General features: G+C 48.3%; 1 protein-coding gene across 3 annotated transcripts in view; it reads right to left on the bottom strand.

The window, feature by feature from the left end:
* AP1B1 (adaptor related protein complex 1 subunit beta 1) overlaps positions 1–12,218 on the bottom strand; it is a 53,081-nt gene that overhangs the window by 14,179 nt on the left and 26,684 nt on the right. For 2 of the 3 annotated variants that reach the window (XM_082203091.1, XM_082203092.1), the window contains exons 8-15: positions 10,452–10,572; positions 9,651–9,746; positions 8,551–8,666; positions 7,222–7,387; positions 6,050–6,148; positions 4,601–4,860; positions 2,163–2,364; positions 367–387 (exon numbers count right to left, since the gene is read on the bottom strand). In XM_082203091.1, the coding sequence (XP_082059217.1) occupies positions 367–387; positions 2,163–2,364; positions 4,601–4,860; positions 6,050–6,148; positions 7,222–7,387; positions 8,551–8,666; positions 9,651–9,746; positions 10,452–10,572 (1,081 nt within the window). The remainder of the gene's footprint in view (positions 1–366; positions 388–2,162; positions 2,365–4,600; positions 4,861–6,049; positions 6,149–7,221; positions 7,388–8,550; positions 8,667–9,650; positions 9,747–10,451; positions 10,573–12,218) is intronic. The other variant, XM_082203093.1, reaches the window with a different exon arrangement.

Genomic DNA, 12,218 nt, shown 5'->3' with positions numbered 1-12,218 from the left:
GCTTGTGCAGCCATAAGCTTCAGACCTTCTCTGCATTTACGCACACACACACGGGATGAATAAACCCACACACGGGGAGGGGGGGGACTGGGAGGGGGGATTCTCCCAAGAACATGCCATTAACACACACACAGACAGACACACACACACACACACATGCCTGTTGGATCAGTGTACTTCACACTTTGTGTGTACTTCACACTTTGAGATGATCAGGTAGAAGGCAATTTATTAAGAGTAGCATCCACCTTGTCCTCCCCACCCCGCCCCCAGCCCCGGTTTCCCAGCAGGAAAGAGTGGAGGGAAGGATGGGGAGGAAGGGGGTGGCTCACTGAAGGGAAAGCTAGTAAGAGGGCTGGACCATACCCCTTCAGCTTCGTCCCCCATCTCCAAGAAGCAGCAGGCAAGTTGGAAGAGAAGAGACAGCCACATGCAGAGAGAGAGAGAGAGAGAGAGAGAGAGAGAGAGAGAGAATAGCCAGGATTTGGGGCGGTGGGGAGGAGGGAAAGAGACAAAACAAGAAGGGGTGAAAGAGAGGTTAGTCACTCAAGACTACAACACGCAGATGCTATCAGCCACAGCGCTACAAGACAGCTCCCCACAAGAAGAACACAGCACCCCCTCTGCCCTGCCTGTTCAATAATAATAATAATAATAATAATAATAATAATAATAATAATAATAATAATAATTTATTATTTATACCCTGCCCGTTTGGCTGGTTTTCCCCAGCCACTCTGGGTGGCTCCCAGCAGAATATTAAGAACACAATAAAACATCAAACATTAAAAACTTCCCTAAACAGCACTGCTTTCAGATGTCTTCTAAAAGTCAGATAGTTGTTTATTTCCTTGACATCTGATGGGAAGGCGTTCCACAGGGTGGATGCCACCACCGAGAAGGCCCTCTGCCTGGTTCCCTGTAGCTTCGCTTCTTGCAGTGAGGGAACCGCCAGAAAGCCCTCGGAGCTGGACCTCAGTGGCTGAACAATGGGGGCGGAGACGCTCCTTCAGCTATACTGGGAATCGTTCGCGCTGAACAGTTTCGCCTCTGCCAACTCCCAGCGGAGCTTTGAGTTCGTGTCCCTGCCAGCCTTGCGAAAAGGTGCTCATCCTCCACTACCCATGCCTAACCATTTATGTCCTAAAGTGGAGGGTGCCCTCCAGATAAGACGACAGTTCCCATCATCCCTGACCACTGGGATATGTTGCCTGGGGGTGTGAAGGGACCCCAGCAACATCTAGCGGGCGCCTTTTGGCCGCCCTGGTCCAAAAAAGGTGTGATTCCTCAGCTATCTCTCTGTGCAAAACGGGACCAAAGATTAATGGATTGTGTCCAGTTGTTTTATTCAGAGTAGGAAAATGAAAGGACACAGCTAAGCCCACATTCACACTGCACATTACTTATTTTTATTCTTACTGTTAACTAAGACTGTTGTTGTTGTTGCTGCTGCTGCTGAGGCTGCTGCTGCTGTTATCTATTACCTGCCCTACACCCTAATGTCCCAGAGCAGGTTACTGAATTAAAACACGATTTGAAACAACGGACAATAACAAAAAACAAGGCGGTTCCTGAAACATACACATCGTGCCAAAAAGGCATGAGCAAAGAGGTTATGTCTTCAGCCCTTCGGTGCCACTTTAAATAGTCATGGCTTCCCCCAAAGAATTCTGGGAACTGCCGTTCGTTAATGGCGTTTTTAGGAGAGACTCCTCCGTTCCTCACACAGAGCTACAATTCCCAGAGTTTCCAGGGAAGAAATATTGCCCACTAAACCACCCTGGAAACCGTGGCTACGGGAGGGGAATAGAAGGGCTTAGTAATACCTCTCAAGGAGAATTCCCAGAATCCTTTGCGGGGAAGCCATGGCTGTTTAAAGTGGTATCCCAAAGCTTTAAATGTATGAACGCGGCCCAACTTGGGTCCATTAATTTCAGTGGGCCTACTCAGTATAACTTAAGCTGGACATGGCTGCGTATCTACACACAGTCTTAAAACACACAGGCAGTGTGAAACATATGCAGACAGGGAACCAACAGCAACAGAGCATAACGTCAGCAGCCACACTTAATGCTGCTGTTTTCGAGGATTCAAAGTCCTCCAATGAAAACGCCGTGCCCTCTTGCGTTGCAAATCCTCGGGAGGGCAAGATTAAGGCTTACCAGGCTGTCCAAGCCACCGCCGAGAAGGTCAACAGCACCCATCTGCACCGACGAGGTGGCAACAGGAGGACCACTCACGGGGGGTCCCAGGTCAAGGTTCAGCAAGTCACCCAGAAGGTCTCCTTGTGTCGGGATGACCGCTGGCTGCTCGGCCTGGGGGGCGCCCGCTGGAGCAACATCAGGGCTCTCTGCGCTTTCGCTCCTGTGTTCGTGGTGTAGGGTGGGGTGGGGAGGAAGAGACGAAGAAGACAATTTAAAAATGGCCTGCTTCCTTCCTTCCCCAAAAAAGAGACATAGATCAGGAGTATCCAAACTCTGGCACATGTTCCACTAGCGGTTTGCATGCTTCATTTTTGTGCGTGTGTGTGTTTCATTGCATACCTGCATAAAATATTCATATATAATCAGTGAATTTTCTGTCTGCCGTAGTGATTATAATACACTGGGCGAGATGCTGCGTGATGGTTAATTGCATTTTTATCGCTTCTTTCATTTCTCATAATGCATTTTATTGTATCCCGATCCGAATTCAATGGAATAAAAATAAAAATCAGCAATAAAAACCCAATTATGTACCATACAGGATCTCGTCCAGCACATGGCTTAATGATTATTCTGCCTGCTGTAGCAACTGCAGTCTGTGGAGACCATCAGCAATTTCCAAGTGGCCTGGGGTGGGGGGGCGGAGGGGAGTTTGGGAATCACTGACTCAAGAGTGTGTCTTTCTCTTGATCTCTGGACTCAAAGAGAAGGTTTATGAAAAGGTAAAGGTAAAGGGACCCCTGACCATTAGGTCCAGTCGTGGCCGACTCTGGGGTTGCAGCGCTCATCTCGCTTTATTGGCCAAGGGAGCCGGCGTACAGCTTCTGGGTCATGTGGCCAGCATGACTAAGCTACTTCTGGCAAACCAGAGCAGCGCACCAAAACGCCGTTTACCTTCCCGCTGGAGCGGTACTTATTTATCTACTTGCACTTTGACGTGCTTTCGAACTTCTAGGTTGGCAGGAGCAGGGACTGAGCAACGTGAGCTCACCCCGTCGCGGGGATTTGAACCGCCGACCTTCTGATCGGCAAGCCCTAGGCTCTGTGGTTTAACCCACAGTGCCACCCGTGTCCCTTCTGCGAAAAGATACTTGTATAAATTTAGATTTGGTAGAAATGTGAGTTAATTACTGTTTTCATTTGTGAAAATGTAGCTTGAAAAATTAATTAAAAATTATTTACCCCCCCCCCCAAGAAAAAGTGTGTATCTATTTCTGCCACCCAGCCACCCTACCCCAGGGTCCCTTGCACCAGCAGATGGGTGGAATCCAATGCAGAAGTTGTGGCTAGCGGAAACCGGTTATGCAACAGATTGTGAAATCTACTGTGCAGCGAAGTTTCCAGCAATCTGGCACAGTGATGTTTTGCTGGCACAGCACATTTCGGCAGTGGAACATGTGGACTGCTAAGTGATTTCAGCTTTGTGCTACATTGGCTACAGCCACGGTAGTCAATGTATTGGTAACCTTGAAGCTAATCACTGCAACATGCTCTATGCGGGGCTGCCCTTGGGCCTTCTTTGGATGCTCCAGCTGATGCAGAATGCGGAGGCCAGACTGCTGCTGATGGGGGCATCTGGCAAGCAACACAAGACACGGCTCTTAAAGCACCTGCACCAGTTGCCCCTCTACTACTCAAGGCATTCATTTGTAAAGTCCTGAACGACTTAGGTCCAGGGTGCCTCCGGGACCACCCGAACCCTTGTATCCCAAGCTTGATCAGTGGGATCATCTGGCCGTTCCTCGAGTTGGCAAGACAACAGCGGGAAACTGAGCCTTTTCTGTGTTGTTGGCCCGGCCCTGTGGAACTCTCTGCCACTAGTAATCTAGCAGGCGCCATTTGTACCAACACCTGCCGAAAACCCTTCCTATTCTGCAGGGAATGCCAAACGCGCCTTTCCCTAACAGTTTGCTGGTTTCTTTTTTTATATGCTTTCTCTTGTATGGCGTTATGTATAATCATTGCAAACCAATCTAGATTATTATTACTTTTAAATGCATGGCGGTATGTAAGCATGTCCATGGCTACAGCCTGCACCAAACAAATCACGCACCCACTGTTGCGTGGGGCCGCAATGGCGCAAAAACACGGTTACAACGCACGGATCCACATAGATCCTCAGGATTTTTGCATTGGGTCACCCCAAATTCACCATCAGATCACATAGCATGTCCCTGGCCACAGCATGAACCACAAAAATCATGTATCCACTGTTTCATTCAGAATATTTTTTTCCCCTTGTTTTCCTCCTCTAAAAACTAGGTGCGTCTTATGGAGCGAAAAATGTGTTATTTTTATAAATAGAATGAAAAAAAGAGAGCCAAAGTGGACTGTAGAGAGGAACAACAGAACCACCTCGCCCTGCAGTACCACCACTGCCTCCAAAGGGTACTCACGATCCTGTCCGTGGAGGGAGGCTCTTATGGACGATGCCTCTGCTCCCCTCCACGAAGGCAGTGGGGGGCTTGTGGTAGACGGAGGCCAGTGTGCCGATGTAGCAGATCAGCTCGTCCAGCAGAGTTGGCTCAATCAGGTCCGTCTCTTCAGAGATGAGTGGCTTCTCTGCCAGAACCACCTCCTTGGCTGCCACAGGATCGGTAGAGAGCAGGCGCCAATAGATGTAGCCACGGTCCCTCAAGTCAGGGTTATCCGAATCCTAAGTGGTGGGAGCCAGGGGGCGGGGGGGGGGGGAGACAAGGAAAGGAGCCTGTGAGTGTGTTTGTGTGTTTTCACACCAGGGACTCTCCAAACCTGCCCAGAGGTCAGTTAACACACTGGATATCTTAATAGATGCAGGCCACTCTGCCTCACTCTTTCTCGTCCTGTGCAGAGGCCAGATGGCAGAGTGCTGACACTTCTCGTTTAAAAAGAAAGCAAAGTTTCTAGTCCTTGTGACTGCCAAAAAAAAAGGGGGCCTGAAAGCATTTAAAGCAATGAACATAAGTCCAGGGCAAGCTTCCGATTGGCTGCGGGAGCTTCCTGCAGCTAATTGGAAGCCGCCTTTTGGTTTTGGAAGTCAAACAGACTTCCAGAATCGATTCTGTTTGACTTCCGAGGTACGGCTGTAATTCATTCTGTGAATCACCCTTGGTATATAAATGTAATAAATAAATAAGTCCGGATCTTAAGACTCTCCTCAGGTTACACCCCCTTCCTTGGAGTGTTTCCTCCTGGCTTGGAAGTGTCCCTGACCTCCAGTCGTGCCTCTTGCTTGCCCTGGATGAAGGGGGGAAAGGAGCGTGCAAGTGTTACGTAGAAACTAGCCTCTTGTATAATGTAAAGGGACCCCTGACCATTAGGTCCAGTCGTGGCCGACTCTGGGGTTGCGGCGCTCATCTTGCTTTATTGGCTGATGGAGCCGGCGTACAGCTTCCGGGTCATGTGGCCAGCATGACTAAGCCGCTTCTGGTGAACCAGAGCAGCACACAGAAACGCCATTTACCTTCCCGCCGGAGTGGTACCTATTTATCTACTTGCACTTTGACGTGCTTTCGAACTGCTAGGTTGGCAGGAGCAGGGACCGAGCAACGGGAGCTCACCCCGTCGCGGGAATTCGAACCGCCGAGCTTTTGATCGGCAACTCCTAGGCTCTGTGGTTTAACCCACAGCGCCACCCGCGTCCCTCCTGTGTACAGAGCCTCTTGTGTACAGAGGGTAAAATCTGCATCCGTAGCTCCGCCCATTTTTGTTTCTGGTCCCTCCCACCCCTGGCATGTGGTCCCCAGTAGGTCGTCCAGACTGACAAAGCTTCCGCACCCCTGGCTACCTTGCAGAACCCCTGCAAGGACATAAAGGGGGCCTCCAGGTTTATAAAGGCAAGGTGAGGCCATCTCTTCTTCCCCTACCTGTGTAGCCAGGCTGAGGACCTGCTGGACCAGCTCCTGGGTCTCTGTGGGCTTCTTCAGGAAGAGCTTCACAATGGCCGTCAGCAGCTGCAGCTGCACCTGCAGCGGACAAAAGGAAAAAAGGTGGACTGAACCTGGGATCTTCTGCATGCAACAGCTGGCGTTCTACTGCTACCATCCTGGAAGAAATTGGCACAAGCAGTCTGAACGGGAAGCTGCAGGAGGGAAAGGGGGCATCTAGGAGGAAGATGGCTGCCAAATGCTTGAAGCAGGGTTTTGAGTGCTAAGGCTAACTCTAAGGCAAGTTTCTGCTCTATAACCAACCCTTAGCATTTGTTTTTATCCTCCATTTTATTTCTTAACTCCTTTTAGTACTTCGTTTTGTTGTTTTCATTTATTGTTTTATCTCATTGTTTTATTGTTCTAACTCCCCTAAACTGGGAGGCAGCATGAAGCTGGGCTGGGCTGAGCACTTTGTTGTTGTTGTTTAGTCGTTTTGTCGTGTCCGACTCTTCATGACCCCATGGACCAGAGCACGCCAGGCCCTCCTGTCTTCCACTGCCTCCCGCAGTTTGGTCAGACTCATGTTTGTAGCTTCAAGAACACTGTCCAACCATCTCGTCCTCTGTCATCCCCTTCTCCTTGTGCCCTCAATCTTTCCCAACATCAGGGTCTTTTCCAGGGAGTCTTCTCTTCTCATGAGGTGGCCAAAGTATTGTAGCCTCAGATTCAGGATCTGTCCTTCCAGTGAGCACTCAGGGCTGGTTTCCTTCAAAATGGAGAGGTTTGATCTTCTTGCAGTCCATGGGACTCTCAAGAGTCTCCTCCAGCACCGTAATTCAAAAACATCCATTCTTGAGTGATCAAAGTGCCAAATGCAAGGTTGAGTCAAAGTTTACAAGATACTAGTTATAAATTAAGGGAAAAGAAACATCTTGATTATCAGAACTGTTGACGGGCATCTACAGAAGTTGCCAATGAAGTTACCATGCAACCTGAGAGGTGCATTGCCCAAGACACAACCTCTAGGGTTCCTGGAGGGGTGCAAGATCTTCACGGGTTGGCTGCTTGGGGGAGGCAAGGCACCGTGGGGGGAAATCTGGAGGGAATTGTTGCAGCCTTTGCTGCCTAATCCTCAGCCCCCCCCCCCGGGAGACTCTGCCCCGTCTCACCTGGGTGCTTTCATCGTGGAAGCCTTCAAGGAAGCTCTCCAGAAGCTCGTCCGCGTTGTCTATGCGCTCTGCGTATTCGCCCACGATCCAGATCATGGCTGCCCGAGCCTCGGGTTCGTCAAGGGAGTCCAGGTTCTCGCACAGGGTGGCGATCACGCTCTCGTACCTGCGTGTCGGGGGGACAGGAGGGGTGGGAGGAGCTAAGAGACAGCGGAGAACCAAGAGCGGCGAAGCGGTTAGAGAAGCATCAGATTACGACCCGGGAGAGGACCAAGGTTCAAATCCTACCATTTGGCCAACTGCCCCTCCTCAGCCTGACCTACCTCACAGGGCTGTGCTGGGGGATTAAATAAGGAGAGAGGGGGAGAAAGAACCATGTAAGGGTCCTTGTTTGAAAAGTAGGATAGGAATGCCTCTGCACAACAGGATAGATCCTTTCAAAGGCCACGAACTAGCTCTGCATGCGCTGGGCATCCCATGTCATCAAGAGCCAGTTCTAATGCAAAAAATAAATAAAAGAAAAATCGAAGGCTCTATATTTCTGGATAGCTTTCATCGTAGCATTATCATTGCTCACGTATCATGGCTTAGGACCCTCGTACCTACGGGACCGCCTCACCCGGTATGCCCCACAGAGAGCCTCAAGGTCCATAAATAGCAACACCCTAGTGGTCCCGGGTCCTAAGGAAGTTAGATTAGCTTCAACCAGAGCCAGGGCCTTTTCAACACTGGCTCTGGTTTGGTGGAACGCTCTGTCTCATGAGACCAGGGCCCTGCGGAATCAGATTTCTTTCCGCAGGGCCTGTAAGACAGAGTTGTTCCACCTGGCCTTTGGCTTGGAGTCAATTTGATTCCCTCCCCCTCTTTTGTTTTCCTTTCTCTTCCTGTGATGAGGCTGCATTTTAACGTTTCAATATTTTAATGTTGTATTTTAATCTTGTTTTTAAGTTGCATTCATTCAACTTGTTTTTATTATTGCTTGTTAGCTGCCCTGAGCCTGGCCTTGGCTGGGGAGGGTGGGGTATAAATAAAAATTATTTATTATTATTATTATTATTATTATTATTATTATTATTATTATTGCCTTCTCACAGAATCATGGAAGGGACACCCAAGGGTCATCTAGTCCAACCCCCAGCATCGCAGGAATCTTTTGCCCAATGTGGGGCTCGAATCGAACCCGCAACCTTGAGATTAAGAGCCTCGTGCTCTACCGACCTGAGCTATCCCAAACCACCAGTTTTAAAAACAGCAACAAATAAGTGTAATAAATAATAAAATGTTCCCATGTGTTATCAAAATGGTAACTTTTCGAGGAGGGCTTCTTACTTGTTGGGGTACTTGCGGAAGATGTCCTTGATGACGACAATGGCTTCCTGGACCACATAGTTGACCTTGGTCTGGATGAGGTCAAGCAAGGTGCTTACACAACGCTCTGCTGATTGCTGGGCAGGAAGAAAGAGAAAGGGGGTTGGGGCTGCGTGGAGAGGAACTGGGGTTTAGCCAGGAGAAAATACGGATGCTTGCTTTTAAACAGGGAAGTTAAAGGACACCTAGGTTATCTCCCAGCAAGGGTGGGTTGTCAGCAGCAGGAAAGCCAGGAATTTCCTGGCTGTAACAAAACAAGAGTCACATGCAGCCTTCTGCACACTAGAGAAGACCAAATGGGAAGGGGGAGGCAGGATCCCCATGCTATGAGGGATGCCTCCAACGCTGCTACAGTCATACCTTGGGTTACAGACGCTTCAGGTTGCGTTTTTTCGGGTTACGGATGTGCCGAAACCTGGAAGTACCAGAATGGGTTACTTCTGGGTTTCGGCAGTCGCGCATGCGCAGAAGCATCAAATCGCAACCCGTGCGCGCGCAGATGCAGCACTGCGGGTTGCGAACGTGCCTCCTGCACAGATCATGTTAGCAACCCGAGCATCCACTGTATTTTTAAAAACCTGGCTCCCTGCGCAAAGACGTGTTGATCTCCAGCACTACGGACATCGCTTGCCTCGAAAAACGAATGTCAATGTTGGAAGGCTCTGTAAAGGTCAAACCCCCTTTTCCAAAGAGCCAAGATCGACCGGATGTCAGAAAAATGTGCTGGATCAGGCCAGTGAATCCAGCATCCTGTTTTCATAGGGGCCTACCAGGTGCCCCAAAGCGAAGTCTGCACGGACGATTCGAGTGCAAGAGCACTCTCTGTTCCTCTCCCTAATGTCTTCAGCCTCCACCCTCCCCAAAAAGAGAAAGGGGGGGGGAGGTTCACAACACATAATGCAAAATTCATTTGTGCTCTGCTACTTGCAGCCTCTAAATGCTTGGAAAGCCAAGTATGTTTGAAGTGAAGCCTTTTGCAGAATCAGGCCACTCTCCTGGATAGATGCCAGCCTCCCCCAAACTGGTGCCCGCCAGATGTTCTGGACCACACCTTAGCTCACCTCAACCTTAATGGCACACCGGCCAATCGCCCGGACGGCTTTCCGCACAAAGTCCACATCGACTTCCGTTGCGTACTCCTTTAACTCGGCAAGCACCTATAATAAAATAATAATAATATTAATAATAATAATAATAATAATAATAATAATAATAATAATAATAATAATTTATTATTTATACCCCGCCCATCTGATTAGGTCTCCCCAGCCACTCTGGGCGGCTTCCAATCAAATATCAAAAACAATACAGCATCAGACATTAAAAACTTCCCTAAACAGGGCCGCCTTCAGGTGTCTTCTAAAAGTAAAATAGTTGTTTATTGCCTTGACATCTGATGGGAGGGCATTCCACAGGGCGGGCGCCACTAGAGACAAGGCCCTCTGCCTGGTTCCCTGTAACCTCACTTCTCGCAGGGAGGGAACCGCCAGAAGGCTCTCGGTGCTGAATCTCAGTGTCTGGGCTAGATGATGGGGGTGGAGACGCTCCTTCAGGTATACAGGACCGAGGCGGTTTTATCAGAAGACGTGGGGCAAAAAGCAAGCCCAGGACAGAGCATGCTCAGTAACTTTGGAATGCTGAGTGGCAGCTAGAAAATGCACACGCTGAAAAATTGGGGCAGGAAGGAAAAGAAGAGTGGAATGCGTTCTTCAGAAGCAATAGCTGGCTTCAGCCTTCCCCAACAGAGGGTGCCTTCCAGATCTTGCGGTACTTCAATTCCTTTCAGTCCTAATCCTTGCAGGGCAGTGGAGACTCCGATGCAAATTTGGGGGGTGGGGAGGAAGAGAGAAAAAAGGATTTACCTGTGCAATGTTGGCCTGCGAGGCCAGGCGGATCATGATATCCAGCTTCTCCAGTTTGACGTAGATCGGGTCGTTGTACTTCACAAAGAAGACTTTCATCTCGTGCTTGAGGATTTCAGGTCTGGGAGAAGAGGAAAAGATGCGATCAAGAGATCCGGAGAAGAAACATACCCAGCTGTGCAACTTATAGATTGCAAAGTAAAAAAAAAAAAATCAGATGGTTTCATTTAGTAATATCATAGAATGGTAGAGTTGGAAGGGACCGTGGCGGTCATCTAGGCCAACCCCCTGCACTGCAGGAATCTTTTGTCCAATGTGGGGCTCAAACCCACAACCTTGAGATTAAGAGTCTTGTGCTATACTGACTGAGCTATTAGGCAACACTGCTCTCGGAAGTGTTGTTAGGATGAATTGTGTGCCTCGTTAGCACCGGCACAGTAATTATAAGGTAAAGGACTCTGTCCATTAGGTCCAGTTGTGGCCGACTCTGGGGTTGCGGCGCTCATCTTGCTTCATTGGCCGAGGGAGCCGGTGTACAGCTTCCGGGTCATGTGGCCAGCATGACTAAGCTGCTTCTGGTGAACCAGAGCAGCGCACGGAAACACCGTTTACCTTCCCGCTGGAGCGGTACCTATTTATCTACTTGCACTTTGACGTGCTTTCTAACTGCTAGGTTGGCAGGAGCTGGGACTGAGCAACGGGAGCTCACCCCTTCGCGGGGATTCGAACCGCCAACCTTCTGATCGGCAATCAAAAGTGAAACTGTAAAAGTAGGTCCCATGTTGCAGGTTGGAAGTCAGTTCTGGACCGTTGAAAGATCTACCTTCTATACAAACATATTTACATGCCCATAGGTCTTATATATGATCTTGGCAGCTCACATAGCAATTGCAACTCAATGGAAAACAGCCCCCAAATCTTACATTGGGCACTTGGTACCACTCACTCTGAAATATAGCTATAATGGAGAAAACTACACATAATCTGAGATTTCGACAAGGTCTAGAAGCTCCAGACACTTTTCATTTGATCTGGCATTCCTTTAATTACGTTTTGTAATGGAACCATCATTTTCAAGTCAGCCCTCGTCACAAGCCTGGCAAATCTCAAACTATACTTGACATTTTTACATCCTTAAGATATCAATGACTTCCCTTCTTCTCTTTCCATGGTTCATTTTACATATCACAAATCCCTGCATATTTTACAGAAACTATACCATTCAGTATTCCATTATTACATCCATCATAACTTATTTACACTGTTGAATTTAATGCTGCCAGCGTTTTCAGCTGTACAGAGTTATTTCCAGTATATTCAATAAAAGTCTTCCAATCTTCTCTAAACGTATGTTCTTCTTGTTCTCTTATTCAATATGTTAAGTCTGCAAGTTGGGCATATTCTGTCAACTTAAGTTGCCATTCTTCTTTAGTTAGGACCTCGCTTGTTTTCCATTTTTGGGCTAACAAAACACGGGCCGCAAGTAGTGGCACACATAAATAACCTTTTTTGACACCTGGGAATTTCAGTCTGAATTATCCCCAACAGAAAGGACACTGGGTTTTTTTAGGAAAGTCCTTTTAAACATTTTTTTTCAATTCATTGTGGATCATTTCCCATGGACTTTGGTATTTTAACCCACATGCCTGTTTTATAGTTTTCCTTCTCATCTTCTGGTTTTTCACCTGTGGCTACAACTTGTTATAAATTTACAATTTGTTACAATTTGTTATAAAAGGAAATCTCTTTAGCAAAACCCCCAACAAA

Source organism: Podarcis vaucheri, assembly GCF_965113315.1.
Source record: "Podarcis vaucheri genome assembly, chromosome: 16".
Classification (NCBI taxonomy): domain Eukaryota; kingdom Metazoa; phylum Chordata; class Lepidosauria; order Squamata; family Lacertidae; genus Podarcis; species Podarcis vaucheri.
Note: the sequence above shows the minus strand (reverse complement) of the source record. Positions and strands in the feature narration are given on the sequence as shown.